This window comes from Bolinopsis microptera, chromosome 10 (genome assembly GCF_026151205.1).
Source record: "Bolinopsis microptera isolate Bmic1 chromosome 10, MBARI_Bmic_1.0, whole genome shotgun sequence".
Lineage (NCBI taxonomy): Eukaryota > Metazoa > Ctenophora > Tentaculata > Lobata > Bolinopsidae > Bolinopsis > Bolinopsis microptera.
Window position 1 is genome coordinate 3,142,856 of NC_087081.1, and position 24,878 is coordinate 3,167,733.

At 36.9% G+C, this 24,878-nt stretch overlaps 1 protein-coding gene across 2 annotated transcripts in view; it reads right to left on the minus strand.

The window, feature by feature from the left end:
* Window positions 1-98: 98 nt before the first annotated feature.
* LOC134822163 (numb-like protein) overlaps window positions 99-24,878 on the minus strand; it is a 31,283-nt gene continuing 6,503 nt past the window's right edge. The window contains exons 3-10 of one of the 2 annotated variants that reach the window (XM_063833074.1): window positions 13,149-13,211; window positions 5,371-5,511; window positions 5,021-5,122; window positions 4,399-4,528; window positions 2,380-2,471; window positions 2,119-2,206; window positions 1,754-1,860; window positions 99-1,574 (exon numbers count right to left, since the gene is read on the minus strand). In XM_063833074.1, the coding sequence (XP_063689144.1) occupies window positions 1,359-1,574; window positions 1,754-1,860; window positions 2,119-2,206; window positions 2,380-2,471; window positions 4,399-4,528; window positions 5,021-5,122; window positions 5,371-5,511; window positions 13,149-13,211 (939 nt within the window). In that variant the 3' untranslated portion in view covers window positions 99-1,358. Of the gene's footprint in view, window positions 1,575-1,753; window positions 1,861-2,118; window positions 2,207-2,379; window positions 2,472-4,398; window positions 4,529-5,014; window positions 5,123-5,370; window positions 5,512-13,148; window positions 13,212-24,878 lie in introns of both variants that reach the window. The other variant, XM_063833073.1, reaches the window with a different exon arrangement.

Sequence of the window (24,878 nt, forward strand, 5' to 3'; positions counted from 1 at the left end):
GTCAAATGATCATTTGATATGTTTGGTATTGTTAGCATAGCTAAGATTAAGGGAAGATTGCATGTTGCCGGATAAATCTACAAATCAAAACATATTTTTGCAGTTAAATCTGAAGTGTTTAAAAGGAATTAACAAAAAATCAGCAAATTTACAAATGATGGTTTTTATGGTAGAAATTAGCTATAATACGACACGCCAATATAACAAACACTTTACATAACGGCAAACCCAACAGGAATATTTATTGTACACACGGCCAGATGGAATTTCTTATTGTGGAGTATCTTAATCAATTTTGAACACATTTTGCAATTCTTGCCCAAAATATCCGTTAGTGGGGTCACGTTAATTCCAACAAACGGTGATATGATATCCAACTAATTCTGCAGTCAACCTTGTAAACCAGACCAGCTAAATCCCGGACCAGCTAAATTCCAGAAATCGTTCGCATTCCAAAAACGTTGAGCAGTCAAACGTTTCTATAGGTCTAGCTTCCTATCCCAAATGGAGGACTCAAATATGGTAACAAAGAACGTATTTACTTATGACGTCGACCTTAAAGAACAATTCCTACTTAAAATCAAAATTGCTTTTAAATTTAACTTCCCAAAATTACAATCAGTTTTATGAATGAGAAAAAAATTACATTTAATTAAAAAAATTTGTAGGGCTATAAATGATAAAGCAGCACAGTACCTCAAAATCAAATAAATGACATATTCTTCAAGCACATTTTCTTTCGATCATAAAGATCGTGATTCTTAAGGGATGACATCTTGAAAAAAATAAGACTTAAGTATAACTTGATAAATATTACACATAACCACAAATTATTGGTTCAAAACTCAAATCATACGTTAACTGGCGGTGTGAGTCATTTCAGCGACAATAAATGCCAATTATAATTGACATTAATACCAATTTATTATTTATACGCGTACAAACTTGGTGTTTATATCAGACAAAGATTACACAATAATAAAGATCAGATTATATTATTACATGAAACTTATTTTTCATTAAATTAATAAGATCTCGTGGATATAAAACTCACTTTTACATATTATGAGGCCATGGATTAATTCAAATACCTTGATATAAGATGACGGTTACTAAAATTAGTGTATAGGTGAAATTTGTTATTTCGCCTCATTTCAAATTTCGTGTAATAAAAAAAAAAATCAATAACTCAAGCCCGAATGTTAATATTATTTGATACTAGCTCCATTGCCCCCGACCTCTCATTACATTAAATCACGGACACCCAAAAATCACAATTCCCACTATTCAGCCAAGGTCACAGAATTTCAGAATTCCTGAAGAAAAAAAAACAGAAATCACTAAGATCAGTCTCGTCCTCATCTTAATGTAAGTCGATTTGAGGCGAAAATATCAAAATCATCAAATTGTTGCTGAGAAGATCCTTCCGACATTACGGCGCTTGAAAATGGGTTTGTGTGCGCGAATGAGTTGTTGCCATGGTAACCTGAGTTGTTGCCATGGTAACCAGGGTTGTTGGCGAGGTGAGAAGGTTCGACTGTTGGTGGTTTGAAGTTGTCTTCGAACTGCATACTCTAGAAAAGTATATTTATTTAGTTATTATACATGTATATGTATACAGTATATTATATATATGTAATAAGATACCCAGCGATCTATACAATAGGTATATAATAAAATTAATCTTGCTGTTGTTGGAGAAGGAGTTACGAGGAAATGAGGAAAGGGTGATTTATAAGAAAGATAATCTCACTTTAAAAGTGGGATGTAGAGGATCAAACTCGTCCAGGCTGTCAGTCCCTGGTAACTGAGTAGCTGCTCTCCTCCTTTGTTCCTGCTGAGTACCCACTTTGTCCTCACCTGAAATACAAGATATTACCACATGACGGGTCACGTGGTTGAAAACAGTTGGGCCGTTGCGTTTTAAAACATCATAATTTATTGTATTAGCGTGACGACGAAAGCACCCGCTTAAAAAAATTTATTAGTCTTTGGTTTTATTTTCGGTTGTGCAAAGGAACAGTAACGTTTGCTGGCAAAGCATGCAGATATATCATAATGAAATTAAAAAAAACAACAAATTGTTAATTTACTAAATCAATGAAAGTTCCAACTCACTCGGATCGAATAATAAAATGTCAGCCAAGTCTGCAGTGAAGTTATTTTCTGGATTAAATTCGTCGCCAAAGGGGTTCGTTTGTGCCCTCTGAATGGGAAAATAAGCGTTAATTAATAAGTAATAAGTCGATAAGAATGAATGATCGTCCTCCTGTGGATAATAGGGAGGCAGTGGGTAACATTTTGTTAAATTTTCTTAAAACAGCTTAATGCCTGTTCCCGATTCAAACTATAATTGAGAAGTGACAAGTTAGAACTGACCTGAAGTATAGCAGACTGAGTTGGGGGAGTGGATATTCCGATGGTAGTAGCGGAGCGGTCACGGCTGAAGTCCGGTATAGGTACTGTTATCTCTGAAGTTAATTATTAATTATTGTCTCCCTAATTAATTAGTAATTAATTAGGTGATTAAATGATTATGTGAACTAGATGTGTGTTTGTGCTTTGATTTTCTTATTGCAGTTGGATTTGCTGTTTCTCAGCCTCGTCAGAATAAATCGTGCTTCAGATTTTGTTATTCATCAAAGCAGTGTTTCTTAAACTACAAATTATCACAATTTACAATTTAACGTTGAATATAGCGATGATGTTAGGTAATTTCTGCAGGTATAACGTTACGAGAAAACGGTGAATATTTGAGTCAGCTATATAAGGAACCTATATAATGAACCTATATAAGGAACCTATATATAAGGAACCTATATAAGGAACCTATATAAGGAACCTATACAAGGAACCTATATAAGGAACCTATATAAGGAACCTATATAAGGAACCTATACAAGGAACCTATATAAGGAACCTATACAAGGAATCTATATAAGGAACCTATATAAGGAACCTATATAAGGAACCTATACAAGGAACCTATATAAGGAACCTATTCAAGGAACCTATATAAGGAACCTATATAAGGAACCTATATAAGGATTAAGGAACCTATATATAAGGAACCTATATAAGGAACCTATATAAGGAACCTATACAAGGAACCTATATAAGGAACCTATATAAGGAACCTATACAAGGAACCTATACAAAGAACCTATATAAGGAACCTATATAATGAACCTATATAAGGAACCTATACAAGGAACCTATATAAGGAACCTATACAAGGAACCTATACAAGGAACCTATATAAGGAACCTATATAAGGAACCTATAGAATGAACCTATATAAGGAACCTATGTAAGGAACCTATATAAGGAACCTATACAAGGAACCTATACAAAGAACCTATATAAGGAACCTATATAAGGAACCTATATAAGGAACCTATATAAGGAACCTATATAAGGAACCTATACAAGGAACCTATATAAGGAACCTATACAAGGAACCTATACAAGGAACCTATATAAGGAACCTATATAAGGAACCTATGTAAGGAACCTATATAAGGAACCTATGCAAGGAACCTATATAAGGAACCTATATAAGGAACCTATATAAGGAACCTATATAAGGAACCTATATAAGGAACCTATATAAGGAACCTATATAAGGAACCTATATAAGGAACCTATATAAGGAACCTATATAAGGAACCTATATAAGGAACCTATATAAGGAACCTATACAAGGAACCTATATAAGGAACCTATATAAGGAACCTATACAAGGAACCTATACAAGGAACCTATACAAGGAACCTATACAAGGAACCTATACAAGGAACCTATACAAGGAACCTATATAAGGAACCTATACAAGGAACCTATACAAGGAACCTATACAAGGAACCTATACAAGGAACCTATATAAGGAACCTATATAAGGAACCTATATAAGGAACCTATATAAGGAACCTATATAAGGAACCTATATAAGGAACCTATATAATGAACCTATATAAGGAACCTATATAAGGAACCTATATAAGGAACCTATATAAGGAACCTATATAAGGAACCTATATAAGGAACCTCTATAAGGAACCTATATAAGGAACCTATATAAGGAACCTATATAAGGAACCTATATAAGGAACCTATATAAGGAACCTATATAAGGAACCTATGTAAGGAACCTATATAAGAAACCTATATAAGGAACCTATATAATGAACCTATATAAGGAACCTATATAAGGAACCTATATAAGGAACCTATACAAGGAACCTATATAAGGAACCTATATAAGGAACCTATAGAATGAACCTATGTAAGGAACCTATATAAGGAACCTATACAAGGAACCTATACAAAGAACCTATATAAGGAACCTATGTAAGGAACCTATGTAAGGAACCTATATAAGGAACCTATATAAGAAACCTTTAGGTGGGAGACGTTTGATAGTAGTGATATTAGCAGTGGTGTTAGCTTTCATCATTGGAGGATGTTTTGTTGGGGTACCCTTGGCTGGCAAGGTTGATGGACTGTTTTCTATTGAGCTCCCTTTAGACTGAAAATAAGTGAAATTATCGACCTAAGACAAATAGTTATAAGGTATTCAAATTGGAATTGAAACTATCATTGTTTCTTACTGTTTCAGTTGAATTACATAAGACCCAACGATTGATCTCAACACACAAGGTTAAGTAAGATATAATATATAATGTACCATGAACCTATTGAACCTATTGATGTATTCTGTGTAAAATTATCTTTATCCCGGTTACTGCGACAAGTAAAATGCTCTTATTAGGAAAAGGAGTTTACTCGACGTTTCAATGTAACTACATCGTATTTATGATCTCAAATTATTTGTTATATAGTAGTGTTGAAAGTAACCAGGATAAAGATAATTTTACACAGAATACATTACAACAATGCGACTCATAAACAATACTCCAATCCGGATTTTACATGAACCTATTGATATGTACAATGTTCAATGTACCATGTATAATGTACAATGTGTTGGAGTGTGGGGTAAACAGTTACTCACACTCACGGATCCAGTACTGTTGTTAGATTCTTTAACTTTTCCCGCTTTTTGTTTCCTCTGTAGACAAGCGGTAAAAGCGCATCCTAGTGCATGAGATAACCTCTCTCCCTGGAGGAATACTAGGTGAGAACGTGAGAGGCAAATCTTCCTTCCTTAGAACGGAGAAGTTATGAAATACAATTTGGGGTCAGCTGCTGATTTTTCGGGAACTCACCAAGTTCAGCTGCGAGTTTTGTCATTTTAGTAAATGTAATTAGAAACACACATCTTAACTTATGTGTTATAAATAGTTATAAATACTAATAGTTATAAATCATTACAAATAGTTACATTAACAATATAAACAGCCAACTAACAGGGACATCAGTAGCGTAGAAACCATAACAAAGCCACCGTCTGCACGGACCATCCCGGGCAATGTACGAGAACAGTTTAGGATTAAGGGAGTCTGGTGCGCAGAAAGATATTTTCTCTATCGGCTGATCCAACACTAGCACCTGGTATATTATGATATGGTCATTAAATAATTATCAGTCTTGAGTCTTGAGGGACTCTATTTCAATGTGGACTGTTTAGAATGTTAGAATTGGGATCCAGGGTTTGAAAGACTGGTTTTCTTCTATCTACACACGGGTTCGTATTGACAGATTTAGTTACGAAATTTATTGGCGGTAACTAGCGGAAATTTCGGACAACTAGCGCGAGCGGGAAGACGGTATGTTCGTACCTAGCTCATTGCTTCCGGAAACTAATACAGCGGTCTATTGATGTAAAATTACTGAATTGTAATTCGTAGTGGGAATTTCATCAGAGATTAACAAAAAAAAACAAAGAATAATCACCTGATTACATTCATGCTATTATTAGTAAATTTTATAACAGGATCAACTAAAGATGAGCCCTGAGGAAAGCCGCACATATTTATCGTATTTTATCATGGAAAATTTCGGGGGCTCTACTTTAACCGGATAATATTGTAACAAGATACGATAAAATACTGCCACTTTGGCAGGAGATGCTATCCATCATAGAAGGATTATATATACAAATATATATTATAATATAATATGTGTATAATATTTTAGTCTGCATGCAGATTATTAATTGCACGTACTAAAGTGCGCGCGATAAATCAGTACGTGCGCGTAACAGAGTCAAGAATTTTAAACTTAGCGCGCTCCAGATAGTTTTACATTCCAGTATCACGCCGAGTATTATATATATATATAGTAGAGGGTGTATTCTCGGTTTTGCGGCGGATGTAAATCTTGCCCCCCCCCGGGCTCCCCCCCCCCTCCCCCGGGCTCCCCCCCGCCCCCATGACCATCTTGTTATTTGCCGATTATTGAGCTACTACCAGTATTATTCTACCTTATTCTGACTTAAGCTGTTAAAAACTATGATTGAAATCAATTTTAAAGGATTGAGCAATTGGCTGCGTTACTAATTTCTGACTTAATCAACTTAATCAATTAATTAATAAAATGGTTGCCGAGTATCTGACCCTTTTAGAGTGGTTTAGTATATGCGTTTGGTATATTACAATAGTTGCTATGAAGGTAAACCAATAATATTAGATCGTAAAGGAAACCATGCCCCATGGCCATCTTAAGACGTTTTAGGGTTTAAACTAAAATTGCGGCACAGCTTGCCCCCATTTGTGGCAAACTTGTCTCCAGCCGTTTTAGAGCGGTTCAGTGCATGTGTATAGATGGGGGCAAGCTCGCTACAAAAAGAGGGGACAAGAAATGGGGGCACGCCACAAATCTTGAGAATACATTGCCTCTAGTTTATCACCATTTAATAAATCCTACTAACTATCTACTCATTCATCTACTAACCACCACATTCTGTTAGCTATTACACAGAGGCCTAACTAAAACGAGCACTCTAGAAGAAATACAGCGTACTGAATAGTGTACACACACACACACACACACGCACACAAGCCTAATACATTTGGCAAACGTACAACAGTGATTTTATTCCCTCGAATTAGACACACGACACAGTATATTATAAATATATATATTATTAGTGTTATTTCTAAGCTAATCAACTTATTAACTTCAAATACAATTAAAGCGATTAAGCATTATTGTTGTTGACCCGGTAAATATCATTCACAATAACGGTCCTGGTAATGTGAGAGTTAAGTTCATTTCCGTTCATTATCAGTTCATGCAAACATGTATATTTCACGATATTTCACGATATTTCACGATATTTCCTGGTTTTACGAGACAATTATCCATTTTAAGAGGCGCATTTCTGTAAGTGTTACAGTAGACAGCTGGTTCGGGCTGTTGTGTCTAAATATGGTATGAGCCGATAAGAGCCGAAAGCAAAATTATAAAAACAGACACGTTGAATTGCAATTGTCGGACAGACCTATCGATTAAATACCGATCAAGATGGTCCCATGTTGGGAGGCATATAGATCATCACCTACTGACGTGCTGGCGACGTTATTATAGATTATATATTCTGAAGAGTCCACCTCACCGCCTTCGATTACGAGATTAATGAATTCTTCGCACGCAAGCCATGAATTTGCTGGCCACCATCTAATTCGTTCCCATCTCATTAGTGCTAGATTGCATAATGTCCGCCGTCTCGCTACTAGTCTCTTGTCACATTATAATTTGAAATAGTTTTATGTCTCAGAGTTTTTAAGACAGATGGCTGAAATTCTGAATAGGTTGTATTTGTGATAAGATATTAATATTATGGATATAATATGAAGGGATTATTATGATATTATGTTGAACATGCGAGATTTTTGAATAAACTTCTGGATTTTAAAGGCACATGCTTGATTCTTCATTACGGATTCATTCAATTCTGTGGAAATGAAGCTTAAGTAATAGCTGCATGCAGATAAAAATATGACAATTTCATAGAATAAATATTAGAGATGATAATATGTTAAGTTATGGATATTCATTAAGCTTTTATATCAAGCATTTTTGTATATTTTCCTTTCGATTTACGATAGAAGAATTGACAAAAGAATCTCGGCTCCATCTTGGTAATCTCTTTAGTTCCATGGTATTTATCGCAATGATAACAGTAAATTCCAGAAAAGTTGACGAAGTTAACTCGCCCTATTTTCAATATAATCCAAACTACGTCAATAAAGTTAACTCGCCCTATTTTCAATATAATCCAAACTACGTCACTAAAACTATGACGCAACTCATCCTCTGCAGAACATAATGTTTACTTTAGAAATGTTATCTCTGCAATTAAACGTCATCACCCACCACCGGATGATGTAATGATTCCCGGACATAATGTTTAACATGGTCCCTTCTAAATATGAGGTAATCAGCGTGTACATTGTACATTGTACATTGTACATTTAACAAGACAGTGGAACTTAGGATGACATACAATCAGACAATCTGCTAATTCACGCCACTCCTGGTAGATAATATCTACTACACTGGATAATATCTACTTCTACTACACTAGATAATATCTACTACACTGGATAATATCTATTACACTGGATGATATCTACTACACTGGATAATAGCTACTACACTGGATAATACTAGATAATATCTACTACACTGGATAATATCTACTTCTACTACACTAGATAATATCTACTACACTAGATAATATCTACTACACTGGATAATACTAGATAATATCTACTACACTGGATAATATCTACTATACTGGATAATATCTACTACACTAGATAATATCTACTACACTGGATAATACTAGATAATATCTACTATACTGGATAATATCTACTACACTGGATAATATCTACTACACTGGATAATATCTACTACACTAGATAATATCTACTACACTGGATACACTGGATAATATCTACTATACTGGATAATATCTACTACACTAGATAATATCTACTACACTGGATAATATCTACTACACTGGATAATACTAGGTAATATCTACTATACTGGATAATATCTACTACACTGGATAATATCTACTACACTGGATAATATCTACTACACTAGATAATATCTACTACACTGGATAATATCTACTACACTGGATAATATCTACTACACTAGATAATATCTACTACACTGGATAATATCTACTACACTGGATAATACTAGATAATATCTACTATACTGGATAATATCTACTACACTGGATAATATCTACTTCTACTACACTGGATAATATCTACTACATTGGATAATATCTACTACACTGGATAATACTAGATAATATCTACTACACTGGATAATATCTAGTACACTGGATAATACTAGATAATATCTACTACACTGGATAATATCTACTACACTGGATAGTGGATAATATCTACTACACTGGATAATATCTACTACACTGGATAATATCTATTACACTGGATCTACTACTACTTAAAGGGCCATAGGAACGGTATTGTATGTACATATTAAATTCCTGCCTGTATAGACTATACGACTTATAGTGTATTTTCTGATGTAGCACTGACTTTCAGAGATAATATATCAATATTATAAGTGTTTAAATAATAACAACTATCAGAATCAACCGCATACTAAAGATTTATTCGAATAATAAAAGATCAGCTATTATCATAAAAATATGAACATATTATATCGTATGATATTATTATGCGATGATGTACATTGAGTATAATATTGAAATGGACCAACTGGAGCTGAGCCTACACAGCTATCTTAGATAATATAGCTAGTACTAAGAGCATGATCTTAACTTGACTGATAAGTACCCTAACACTTAAACCTTATTTTATGATGATAACTCGATAAAAGATGTATAGAAATGTATACAAATATTGGAATGCATTACATCAATTTGAAAACCCATATAATACATTATAAATATTTATATCTAGGCAAGAGTGTTGGTTTTCAGCGTATACAATGTACCGTATACACTATACAGTATACATTGGAAAACACTACATTGCAATATGTAGGTAACAGTATACTGAAACGTGTATAATAGATTGAACCTAATTTCTATGTACTATATAATATTCTATATATTCTATACAATACACGCAGCCCAGTATAATTGATATATATACTCGTACTAGAGCGTAGCTTTAACCTCTGTAACTGTCACATAAACTATTACTGAACATGTTAAATGCACTTTTAAACGCGTGATCATAACATCTCGAACCTTCCAGATCATCAACCTAACTGTAATAACATAAGACTATATTTAACCTATAATATTATATAAGACTTACGTCTCACGTGTTTATCGTATATTGCAGTGAAACTATCGGACTACGATGAATGGGGAGTTGCCACCCCATGGCAACATCAAAATATATCGACTATGTTACATCGCTTCCTCAATAAATGTATTTAATTGTAGTTGTGAAAATAGTTTATAACTATTTATCTTACATGTTTATCGTATATAATATGCGATTGATAATGAAGGGTGTTTTATATTTGACTGCATATCGTTAAGTTTTAAAATTTGCCAAACATGGAACGAATGAAATGTTTAAACATAATGAAAATTGAAATGTTTAAACATTTAAATAAATATTATTCAAGTTTTTAGTAAGTAGGTAATAGAGTTTATAATAAACATAGTTATAGAGATCACGCAGTTTTTAAGACTATGTTCTGTCCTTGACAACAAATTTGGGACTGTGATGTGAGGCGCTTAGAGTATTAAGGCCACAGGGGGGGGGGGGGGGGGGGGTCCGAGGTCGATTTTGAGATTTTGAGATATGTTGTAGAGCTCGATCTAAATTTTCAAATGCTTTTGTCCTTACCGAAAACAAAGTTTCCTATTTGAAGATATCGCGCGTTGAATTTTGAGGTTTACCTGTAATTCTATTGTAAATAAAAACTTTAAATGAAATCGTGTTCAAAATCTATCTTCTTTTACAGTTTACGACTTAGAACCTTGTAACTTGGCAACAATGTTCGTCAAGGTATTTAGGGTTTTTGTTATGTAACGATTTTTGATATCTTGCTCCAAAGCTGAGATATGAGGTTAACCTTAAAATGGTTAACCTCATAAAAAGAGTTAGGAGCAAAATTACAAAAATCGTTACATAACAAATTATCAAATTTATGTCAGGAACATAAGTTCCAAATTTGAGGTGAAAAGGATAAAAGCTTTAGGAGAAGATAGGTTTTTGAGGTGGTAAATAAATTGTTCAGGAGAGCCAAAAGACTGATTCTGAGAAAATATGTTAACCTCAATTTTCCAACAAAATAAAGGGCATAAAATAGTTCTGTTCACATTGGATGGCTAATTGATACCTATTGATAAGTTTAACTTGTGATGAGAGCAACAAAATGTTAAGAACTGGTTATTAAGTTATTAATGAAGTTAACTGATAAAAAAGGCAATAGTTAGTTTTCTACCTCGGACCCCCCCCCCCCCCCTGTGGCCTTAAGTATGTAATATTGCCTTCCTCATGATCATACAAACAACTGCACCCCGTATTTTAATATAGTCCAGTAACGGAATATAGTCCCGTATTTTACACAGAAATGTATCGTGTAACGGAGGAATATATAAGTTTCAGTTCCCTATAATATAAGCGTGTATCTAACACTGAATAGCTAATAGTGGACCTGTTCAACTTTTCATATAGTTAAAGTTAAATCACACCTGACACCATATTACAGCCTGCGCCAACTCTTTGGCCAGCACAATATTGAATAGTAAACATAACATAACATTTAAACATAACTTGAAATAATATTTTACATAGTTGAATTTTTCAGACGCTATCCTCATAATGTGTCATACACGAACACGTTATACACGACACCCGTATAACTGTACATAATATATTCATTATTCACCTGTATAATATATTCTTCATAAATTATGTTCGGGTAAAATTGTCGAGTAAAATAGCGTCGGGTATTATACACAAGTTGACACATTGGTCACCAAGCAACAAGAATCATTAATAAGTTGGGGGTCACGTGTAGGAAGTTAAGGTATGAAGCAATTAAGATAACTAGCAGGGAACCCGTCTAAAGTGGTGTTTAGACTCAAGAGACTAAAAAAATTATTACCTACTTAATTCGTGTTTTTGACACCACTTACCATATTTTGGGCACTAAAATTATTATTCCTTGGCCAATTTTTTATTTTTTCATGCTGATTTGAAGGCTATTAGAGCATTTTAACCAGTCAAAAAAGTTTAAGTTGTATATCTTTTACGGTTTTTGCGGAAAGTCGTGTTAAAGTTGATGTCGTGGTGTCAGTAAAATGGTACGGATATATATCGTCTCGCTTTATATATAGTAAGATATTAGAATTATTACAGCCCCAACACACACTGCTCCCATAATAAAGATTATTATTATCTGAACTCACTTGCGCGCGTAATATTATGGTATTAATTATATTACTTATAACGTGGTGTTTAACATTTAAGAAAATACCATAGTGTCACGGGGCTTCCAAGCGACAATTTATACGTCCATAGTCTGTAGAGGACATAAAAGAGGTTGAACTAAAAACAAATAGTTAAAAATGGGACAGGTTGTTGTTTACAGTATTTTATAAATGTCCTTAACTCCTTACTATTAACGGAGATAATGACATGGTTTGTAGATGTAGCGTCTAGTTTTTATTTCAAAATTCAAATAAACTTTACATCAATGTATATTACAGTTATATTTAGAAAAGACCACAATATCTCCTGTGAGGCAAAAACATGGAAAAAATGAGAGCTAGATAAATATTCCTGAGACTCAACACTACCAGACTGCAGCTGGAGTGAGAAACATTATAATATATATATTATGTAAACATTAGTGTAAGTAAACAGGACAATAGAAGAGATTAGTAAAAGACACAGATGTTCCCAGGTGTTTAATCATTGTATGCAACACAGTAACATAAACCTCTTTAAGTTGCATAATTTACACATATTATTATATAGTGTCAAATGCCTCCACAGTGCCACCAAAGCTTCTTCGCGAATCGCCACCGTAAAAACAACATCATGTAGAACGAGGAGAAAGTATTAAAACTAGAAAAATAGGTGAAAAGAAACTGCAACTTACCCTACTTAGTACTTACAGCACCTTACCCAAACTGACTGTAACTAACAGCAACTTACTGTAATTAATGTAACTTAATTTAACTTAGTTTAACTTACCCTACTTATATCGTCAACTACACGTACACCATCCATTGAGATAGAGAGAGACATCTTCTTCTTCTGAAATAGTAAACACGTGTTACTATCCGGTGTTAGACGTTATAAGGTATTAATTAGCATTATATAAACATATAATATCACAATAATCTAGGATATTAATTAGCATATATAATAGCATAGAGTATTGAAAAATATGCTTAAATAATCTTGTAGGAGGGTTATCGTCTTCCGAATAAAGGGCATTTATTTAACCGTAGCGATTTTCAATTATATGTGGAGTCAATAAGATTTAAGAAACATAGATCGTGGTCGTATTGTGAGTTGGAGGACAGCATTTATGAAATTATATACCCAAATATGGGCATATTTCCCCAAATTCGATCATTAATCCAAATATCACAACGATGATATTATCTCAATATATTCCCACTATGATACTGCCCACTATTATAACACTGCCATTATATTATATTAATTAATATAACACTAATTAATTAGTGTTTAGATGGTTATCATGCTTTAATACTGAAGTATGTTTGGTCCACAACCTCAACTTCCAGACCATATCCGCCAGTTAAAAATGATTAACACTCCATTAGCAATTAATTAAACGAATAAATCGCTGATAACAAACTGGTTTTAAAAATCAATGAACGTTTGTAAGGTAAGGTAATGTTTGTGTGTGTGTGCAAATTCCTTCTGCATGACTGCATTTTCAAGGAGATTTTTAGAATTTTTGGAATTCTCTGATTCGGAATTTCAGGACTAGAAATGAAATCTTTACTCTTTAGCCGTAAATGTAATTCAAGTTCTGATACCCGGAAATTTCATACAATTTAAACAGCCAACGGTTGATAATTGACCTCATTTCGCATTTTGTATACCAAACACCGGCAAACACAGGTACCTAGATCCCTAAAACATAAAATATGGAATTCGGAAGTTTTTAAAATGTTTTTAACAAAGTTAGCACAGACGAAATGAAGGTAGAAGAGATAGGCTGGTCACATGACGGGTCACATGACGTGTGAGCAAGTACAGTGTACACCTTATCTCCTGGAGTCCTGGTCACATGATTTAAAGAAGATTAGAAACCCCCCACACTTTTTATTTGTTCCTTCTTTTTTCCTATAGAACCCGTCCCCAACCTTTTATTTGAAAATGACCCAACTCAATACTGAGTGTGAATACGGGCGGTACTTAGCGGCACTCTACATGCGGTACCAGACATAGCGGCACCCTACATTTCACATATAATACTACAGTCTACCATACTAACAGTATATTTCACGCACATTTGAAGATAACCAAACAGCACCCTCTACATATCACGTATATTTGAAGATAACCCAAATACCACTCAGCTAGCACAGTTTCAGTGTACCAGGTATTTTGGTAATGACTGATTTTATGTCTCATCATATTGTAGCAATTAGCAGATCACAAGATAGAAAATTACGTGTTATAATTGGATCATGCCCAAACACGCCCAGGAAACACAGAATCTAAAATATAGAACTAAGCTGCCTGATAATTCCCATAATTGAATATCTACGTTTTCCGGCATTCTAACACGACTAGTGTTACACAGTTGGAAAGTTGCCACGGCTACAACTAGACAGTCGTGGGTATTTATCTTGGAACCAAAATAGAACCTAGAATAATGAGTTCAGATTAGATAATATCTAATCTAACATTGAATTATAAACGTCTCATATTCTGCCTGTTGAATTGGAAGTCAAGCGTTCATCAATACCCCTGTACCAGGGTAGCAACTCAGAGGCAACTCAACTTGCGTGAAAACTGGTTAAATGTATAACTATTAACTATACATTATACAATTATAGTAGTAGCGGTATAGTAGTAGTAGTAGTACAGTGGTATATAATTAGTAGTAGTAGTGGTATATTAGTAGTAGTATTAGTGGTATAGTAGTAGTAGTAGTAGTGGTATTGTAGTAGTAGTAGCAGTATATTAGTAGTAGCAGTGGTACTAGTAAATGTGTTCAAGTAATTGACCTTGGTGTTCACGGAAATTTAAAAGCTTGGAACTAAGCCAATGTCCTTTAAACTTCGAGCCAGCAACATATAGCAAGAACATATTAAAACGTTTTAACCTTGTAACTGGAGGTTAACTGATGGTCACCACTTCAACTAGTTAATGTGAAATATAGTACTCAATACTCAATAGGGGGGCCGGGGGGGGGGGGGGGGGGGGGGGGGGGTGGGGGGGAGTAGTACAACTAATTACTATATTGTATTTATGTAACTATTCAGGTTTAATTAAGCCGCTCGGAAATTACACGCAGACAGACAGACAGACAGACAGACAGACAGACAGACAGACAGACAGACATACAGACAGACAGACAGACAGACAGACAGACAGACAGACAGACAGACAGACAGACAGACAGACAGACAGACAGACATACAGACAGACAGGCAGACAGGCAGACAGACAGACAGACAGACAGACAGACAGACAGACAGACAGACAGACAGACAGACAGACAGACAGACAGACAGACAGACAGACAGACAGACAGACAGACAGACAGACAGACAGACAGACAGACAGACATTCTGAGATTATTGTTTAATTAAACTAATTTTGGCAAGATGCCACACTTTTACCTATTATGTTCCTTTACATTCACTGCATGTTGCGCAACTTTCAAACTTATAGGCAGTGACATAAAATAGGAACATATTCTAACATTTTTAACCATGAAACTTAACAACTATCCACCCCATTGCACTGTAACTAGCGTTAAAGACATTGACATAATAGTATGTCACATGTTATGATAATCTGTCACGTGGGTAGTCACGTGGGTAGTCATGGTAACTGTGTTACCCTGGTGGGACACAGAGATATAAGCCGAGTAAGTTACTAGTGTTGTGTTTTACAACTTATGATACAGACTATTGTACGTACTGCAACTGTAGCGAACACTGGATTAAATTATCATAATTACTGTTAAAGAATGTGTAACTTACTTTTGAAGAGAACAGAATTCGATTATTTTTAATATGTTATTATAATTTCCACTTAAGACGTCGTTAATTGTCATCACACTGAACAGTTCAAAAGGAAATTTCACAATTTGACTATCCAATTTACGGGAACTCACATTTATATTGATAGTTATCTAACGAAGGAGCTCTTGCAGGTACCACCCGTATTCACACTCGAACTGAGTTTAGTAATTTTCGAGATTGGGGACGGGTTCTATTAACAAACAAACAAACAAACAACTAAGGAGCTCGCTTTTCAACAACATACCCCGTCTTGAAAACTTGGAATACTGCCAAGATTTAAAACACAATGTGTATCAACCTTGGAGCAGTTCAGATTCTCAGAATACTCAACAGTTAATTCTACACTCTTGATCCAGACTTTTGGTAATCTAGGTAAACTCATTATCAAGTCTCGCCACTCAACACAGCATTGCCAATTAATTATGATGGAAGACTGGAATTTACACCCCTCTTCCCGTTTTCTGGGTAATGTGACTGTGGTGCAGTAAAGGATACTCTTTGAGTCTAAGGAATATTCAGGCTTTGGTAATGTGCTGTCAACAGTGTCGTAGTTTTTGTTTGAAACAAATTTTAGATGTACACGAATTTTTCTGCAGAAGTAACAGTAGAATTGTTTTCCCTACTCTTGCCGAAGGCAAAAAGATCGTAGGGAATAAGTAATCGGGTTTGGATATATATATGAGGTGGCCCGACGGCCCTACGTTGATGAAAAAAGTCTGCTCCTTCGCAATATAGACCACTCCCCTATAATTATGTGTATAGGAAGCGTCTGTTATGCTGCGCGCGACGCTAGCCATGTGTTAATTAATAACAGTGAAGTTCCTCCTTCGCAAAGTTATTTTCCGCAATTTTCTGGATTCATTTATTGTTGATGCGCGGCGCTACATTGTTCAAATAAATCGTAAATTTTTACCATGCGCAAATCCCACTCATTTATTAAAAACATAGCATGTAAATATGTTGCACTTTTTTCCAGTCAAACTTTTCACTCGAAAGAATTAATGGTACAACTAGTAGTACAAGTACATCGTAGGGAAAATTGATCGTGCGTGGTTTAACCGCGGCGAAATTATTGTTTTCTTTACAGATAAGACGCCTCAACTTCAAAGTGACTTTCTGCAGAAACGAAACTCATTAGACTGCAAAGTTGTATTGAAAATGTGCAGTAAGTCTATGAAACACTTATAACTCCCCATAAAAAGATGCACATTTCTTACAGCGAGTGTGCAATACTGCAGAAATCGAAGACTCTACTATTGCTTTTGCTTTTTGTTAGCGAAAGGAGTGAACCGCAGAAATAAAACTGATATTTGAGTAAAACTGACAGGGAATCTCTAAATTGGTAATAGGAACAATATGGCCATCTGGGATATTCTTGCAACCCTTTCTTTGGAGAAAAAATCAATATAATCATAGAGCGGCATCTTTTGTCTATTTCACCGGCTGACATACATGATTTCCTTAGAAGATTGTGTTTTACATGCTCCAGAATACTATACTCATCGTTCCCTTTTAAAAGTAGAGGTCGGGCCACAATGTAGCACTTTACTCCTTCATAATATTTAATAGTAAGATAGCTAGAAGTCTTGAGAGTACCCAGAAACTTCCGGCTGGGGTGTATCAGTGCATTGTATCAGTACATTGTATCAGTGCATTTTATCAGTGCATTGTATCAGTGCATTTTATCAGTGCATTGTATCAGTGCATTTTATCAGTGCATTGTATCAGTACATCGTTTCAGTGCATTGTATCAGTGTATTGTATCAGTACATTGTATCAGTGCATTTTATCAGTACATTGTATCAGTGCATTTTATCAGTGCATTGTATCAGTACATCGTTTCAGTACATTGTATCAGTGCATTGTATCAGTACATCGTTTCAGTGCATTGTATCAGTGCATTGTATCAGTGCATTGTATCAGTGGACATGTTCAAACCTGGTTGGTGGTTTTGTTTCACTGCCAAAATGGGCAATTTTCTCATTTTTACAATAACTCCATTAATAATTACTCGATGGTCTTGAAACTTTCAGAGATGATTAAAATTGTGATAACAAATAGTCTCAGGTCATCGGCTATGAATAATATTGTAAAATGGCCCAGTTATGTTGAAAAATGTAACATTTGGTTACACTTTTCAATGGCTCAGCCAATTATTAAATTTTAAAGATTCTTGCTTCACAAAAATGTACTTTAGGTATTTGCTTAGCTGTGAAATGAAAAAAGGCCCACTTTTGGTTACATAAAAAGGCCCAAAATGGACATTTTGTAACATCTTGTTTTCATGAATCTATCTTTATAGTTTGTTACAACCACAGCTAGTGTAGGATATGTATTTAACTCTCAAACCAGGTTATTAGTGCAGCAATTCTTGTATAAAGGCATTACCACAATCTTGGTATAATATGGTTCATAATCAATAAAAGGCCCATTTCTTTGAATAACGTAACATGGTTATAAATGAGTATGTTATACAGAGTTTTTTGATCTAGCATTGGTTTTAAGTTGGTTGATGCATTAAAATAAAGACATGAAACTACTTAACAAATTTAAAAAATGATAATTGGGACCAAATTATTGAATTTTGTAACAATTTAAATGTAATGTAATTTAAATTGACAATCCGCGACAGAACGCGGTAAATTTAATCAAATGAAAAAAAAAAAATATCAAATGAATTATTAAAAACTTTTAATTTATATACTATCAAATTGTATAGAAAATAGAAATTGGGCCCTATATATTGAAATTTGTAACAATAAAATGCCAGGTCACGAGTTTATCCACTAAAATGGCAGAGATCCATATCCATCTATGGACTTACAAAATTCAATGTTTTGGGCCCAAGTACAAAATATGGTCAATAATATGGTTGATGGAACCCTTTAAATAACGTAGGCAAACTGGTCTGAACTTCAAAAACTATATAATATAATATAGCTTGCCTAACACCCCTCACACTAGGATACATACTATATAGGGGGGGGGGTGTCATGTCCGTCTATGTCCGCCTATGTCCTGTCCTTTTTGGATTCTATGAGACAACGGACGTGTTTTTTGGGACATTGGCGGACACGGACGGACATTGGCGGACTCGGACGGACATTGGCGGACTCGGACGGACATTGGCGGACTCGGACGGACATTGGCGGACTCGGACGGACATTGGCGGACCCGGACGGACATTGGCGGACTTGGATGGACATTGGTGGACATTAGCGGACATTGGTGGACATTAGCGGACAAACATTTTGAGGACTGAAGAGTACTGAAGAGTACTGAAGAGTACTGAGGAGGATGGCTGAGAAGGATGGCTGAGGAGGATGGCTGAGGAGGATGACTGAGGAGGATGACTGAGGAGGATGACTGAGAGGGAGGAGAAGGATCAGGAAGACCCAGGAGGAGGAGGAGGAGGAGGACCCAGAAGGAGGACCTAGGAGGAGGAGGAGGAGGAGAACTGAGGAGGATGACTGAGGAGGAGGAGGATGGCTGAGGAGGATGACTGAGAGGGATCGGAGGAGGAGGAAGAGGAGGAAGAGGACTGAGGAGGAGGAGGAGAAGGACTGAGGAGGAGAAGGAGGACCCAGGAGGAGGAGGACCCAGGAGGAGGACCCAGGAGGAGGACCCAGGAAAAGGCCCCAGGAGGAGGAGGAGGACTGGGGAGGAGGAGAACTGTTGAGGACTGATGAGGAGGACTGAGGACGGGGAGGAAGAGTAGGAGGAGGACTGAGGAGGGGAGGAGGAAGAGGACTGGGGAGGATGGCTGAGAAGGATGGCTGAGGAGGATGGCTGAGGAGGATGACTGAGGAGGATGACTGAGGAGGATGACTGAGAAGGAGGAGAAGGATCAGGAAGACCCAGGAGGAGGAGGAGGAGGAGGACCCAGAAGGAGGACCTAGGAGGAGGAGGAGGAGAACTGAGGAGGATGACTGAGGAGGAGGAGGACTCAGGAGGAGGCACGAGGAGGAGTGGAGGACTGAGAAGGAGGAGGACTGAGGAGGACCCAGGAGGAGGACCCAGGAAAAGGCCCCAGGAGGAGGAGGAGGACTGGGGAGGAGGAGAACTGTTGAGGACTGATGAGGAGGACTGAGGACGGGGAGGAAGAGTAGGAGGAGGACTGAGGAGGGGAGGAGGAAGAGGACTGGGGAGGAGTACTGAGGAGGATGGCTGAGGAGGATGGCTGGGGAGGATGGCTGAGGAGGATGACTGAGGAGTATGACTGAGAGGGAGGAGGAGGACTCAGGAGGAGGACTCAGAAGGAAGAGGAGGAGGACTCAGGAGGAGGACTCAGGAGGAGGACTTAGGAGAAATGAGAAGGAGGACTGAGGAGAACTGAGGAGGAGGAGGAGGAGGAGGACTGAATAGGAGGAGGAGAAGGAGGGGGACTGGGAGAGGACTGGGGAGGAGGAGGACTGATGAGAAGGATGAGGAGGAGGACCCAGGAGGAGGAGGACTGAGGACCGAGGAGGAAGAGGAGGAGGATGAAGAGGAGGAGGACCCAGGAGGAGGAGGACTGAGGAGGAGGACTGAGGAGGACTGAGGAGGACTGAGGAGGATGGCTGAGGAGGATGACTGAGAGGGAAGAGGAGGAGGAGGACCGAGGAGGACTGAGAAGGAGGAGGAGGAGGACTGAATAGGAGGAGGAGGAGGGGGACTGGGGGAGGACTGAGGAGGAGGATGGAGGACTGAGGAGAAGGATGAGGAGGAGGACTGAGGAGGACTGAGGAGGAGGATGAAGAGGAGGAAGAGGAGGACCCAGGAGGAGGACTCAGGAGGAGGAGGAGGACTGGGGAGGAGGAGGACTGTTGAGGACTGATGAGGAGGACTGAGGACGAGGAGGAGGAGTAGGAGGAGGACTGAGGAGGGGAGGAGGAAGAGGACTGAGGAAGATCAGAAAGACCCAGGGGGAGGAGGAGGAAGAGTAGGAGGAGGAAGCATCTAAATGTTATTTCCATTTTTGTCCGTTTTTGTCCATTTTTGTCCGTTTTTGTCCGCTCTATTTTTTGTCCGTTTTGAAAATATAGGGTACCGAACGGACAAAAAACATGATCCCCCTATAACAGCAAAAATTGAACATTTTATTAAGCAATTTAGGTGTCCATTAATGTCCGCCTATGTCCGCCTATGTCCGTCTATGTCCGCCTATGTCCGTCTATGTCCGCCTATGTCCGCCTATGTCCGCCTATGTCCGCCTATGTCCGCCTATGTCCGCCTATGTCCGTCTATGTCCTGTCCTTTTTGGATTCTATGAGACAAGCGGACATAGACGGACGTGACACCCCCCCCCCCCCCTATATACTATACTCTATACATTTACTTTCTAATGTTACATTATTCAAGTTCCGCAGCCATTTTATTAAATTATACGAATAAGGATTGCTTTACAATTCTGTATGAGAATCTAAAAATCATGTTACCAGTACAAGAATATATTGAACATTCCAGATATATGAGCTTTGTAGTCAAAACATAAATATGTTACAAAATTCAATGTTTTGGGCCCAAGTACAAAATTTGGTCAAGAATATGGTTGATGGAATCCTTTTTGACCTGGAAAAACTGGTCTGAACTTCAAAAACTATAATATAGCTTACCTAACACCCCTCACACTAGGGTACATACTCTATACACTTACTTTCTAATGTTACATAATTCAAGTTCCGCAGCCATTTTATCAAATTATATGAATAAGGATTGCTTCAGAATTTTGTATGAGAATCTAAAAACCATGTTACCAATACACAAATATATTGAATATTCCAGATATGACCTTGGCAGTGAAAACATAAATATGTTACAGAATTCAATGTTTTGGGCCCAAGTACAAAATTTGATCAAGAATATGGTTGATGGAACCCTTTGTGACCTAGAAAAACTGGTCTGAACTTGAAAAACTATCAAGAAGCTTCTCTAAAAACCCATTGAAAAAGTGTAACATAGAAATGTGTTACAAAATTCAATATCCAGGGCCCCCAACTAAACTGCTATATCTCAGGACCTGAATATGTTACAAAAATTCTGATTCAAGGGTGCCCTCAGTCAAAGGGTCTAGTTTTTGTCAGTAGTTTCAGTTTTTCTTAAAATGTTACAGATTTCAATCTGGGGGCCCAGAAGTAATGAGTGGGAAAAATGAAACAAAACCACCAACCAGGTTTGAACACGTCCCAGTGCATTGTATCAGTACATTGTTTCAGTGCATTGTATCAGTGCATTGTATCAGTACATTGTTTCAGTGCATTGTATCAGTGCCTCTAGTTCGTATAATATCTTGTTTTCAATCAACAGAGTGCTAGAAGATAGAACCGTGACGTACGAATGTACACACTAAAAGTGACACTGATCTTGCAATATCTCACATCATTACTGCAGATGAGTGATGGTGTATAACTGAAGCAGCATTCATTGGGCAAGGTCATTTCAACCTTGATCTGTTCAACTAAATAGAATCTGTGTAATTGACACAGTTAATTATCGTAATTTATTCTAACAATTGACACAATATCATTACGAATCTTGTATTGCGTAATTTTTATGTCACCCTGACCACAATTATAACGAACTCACAATCCTTAATGGGTATAATAAACATTATTAAATTTCTCCTCTATTAATAAATTTCTCCTCTATAATATACAGCTTCTCTATAAATTACTAACAGTTCCTCTGATATACTAAATTCTGGCGCAATCTGTGCAAAATGTGGTCATTCTGTCGAGTACAACTACAAGATCACTCAATATTCGGTCGAGTAAAAGCTACATTCTCGGTCACGTGACCGAGGTGACGTCACGTGACCGAGATGACGTCACCTCTTTGTTGTGATTGGGACCACTAAATAGACCGATCTCCGCTATTAACTTATATCGTGCCACTATAACGGCCACGTAACGGCGAGCCTCAATATTGATGAATGTCTCCTTTATTATGAGCACAAAGTTCCTCTTTACTAATAGAAAACAGCTTCTTTAATACCAAACTCTCGCTCTGACGGTGACACACATAATATATGCGAGTTGATGGTCACTCAATATTGCATACAAGGAGAAGTACAAGGTTGCGTACAATCTAGAATATAGATGTTACATTCATGATGGTGCAATTTCGAGATCAGTCATATTAGCTGATGTGATAGCAAATGAACCCTGTCCTTGATGAGTTGATATGTCACAATATTGCATAATCTCACTATCATTACGTCTGTAATGTTTCGTGCTAAAGTCTCACCAGACATATAAACGTTTAGGTATTTAATATTTCGTATATCTTCTATCAGATATACGAAATACATGTATAAGGGTGAAAATGGGTAATTTTCCCGACTTTTCTCAATTTTGGGAAAAACTACTTTAATTATTCGATTAAACTCGTCGTGTGGGAATTAAATTGCTTACCACAGTGTTTGGAAGATGCTTTATACGAGAAAGCATAATTTTTATTAAACTGTGCATTATGAAAAGTAAAATCCGGCCCAGCAAACAATAACTTAAAATTAAATTTCAATTACTCATAATTTCAAACTGCAGCTGAGATGATAGGAAGTTCTTGATGACAGGAGTTGTATAAATATATAACTGAACTGACTAAAGTTCGACTCTTGACTCTTGAGTTTATTTTTGGAACATAGAGTCTGTCTATAATAGGATGTATTGAAACTGTTACAGCTGAGTTACATGGGTTCAACTATTTCACAAGAATCTTAAAATGTTGTGACGCCACCTCAAAAATAATTTTAGAAACGGTTTTTGCCCTAAATTTCTCCTAATTTTCTAAATGAAATCAAATTAAAGTATGATAATATACCCCTTGTATCGGGTCAAGGCCGCCTGAAGTCACTCAGTAGCAATCTACAGTACCTCCAGGTGCCCGCCTGAAGTCACTCAGTAGCAATCTACAGTACCTTCAGGTGGCAGCCTGAAGTCACTCAGTAGCAATCTACAGTACCTCCAGGTGCCCGCCTGAAGTCACTCAGTAGCAATCTACAGTACCTCCAGGTGCAGGTGCCCGCCTGAAGTCACTCAGTAGCAATCTACAGAACCTCCAGGTGGCAGCCTGAAGTCACTCAGTAGCAATCTACAGTACCTTCAGGTGGCAGCCTGAAGTCACTCAGTAGCAATCTACAGTACCTTCAGGTGGCAGCCTGAAGTCACTCAGTAGCAATCTACAGTACTTCAGGTGGCTATCACCACATTGATTAATGATTTACAGTAAGTTTCAACGAAGCAGAAACATTATGTCCCGGCAGGCCTCAAATCTCTCAAAAGTCATTACTTCATATATTTTAAACACGATAACTGGAGCAGCATACGTGGAACAGTTATCCAGTTCAGGCATTTAAAACACCGATAACGGATTACGTAATTTATTTTTTTATGAAATTTCTGAAACCGAATGCCAGCCGAATGCTCGAGAAATCTTGTGTGAGGGTTAAATAGGGAGGTGTGCAAGGTAGTACAGCGAAAAGGAAAAACTTCAATGGATGGTTACCGTAATGGGTGCCACATGCCTAGCATGACATATTTACCTACTCACTTGCACTTGTGTAGGTCTGTAGAAGCATTAGTATCGGGCGTTGCCTGCTACAGCCTACCCTCAAACTAAAAGCTTGCTTTAATTAATAATTCAATAGATCTGAAACCGAAAGCAATATTACATTACGTAGTAGTGGCACTACTAGTTACACCGG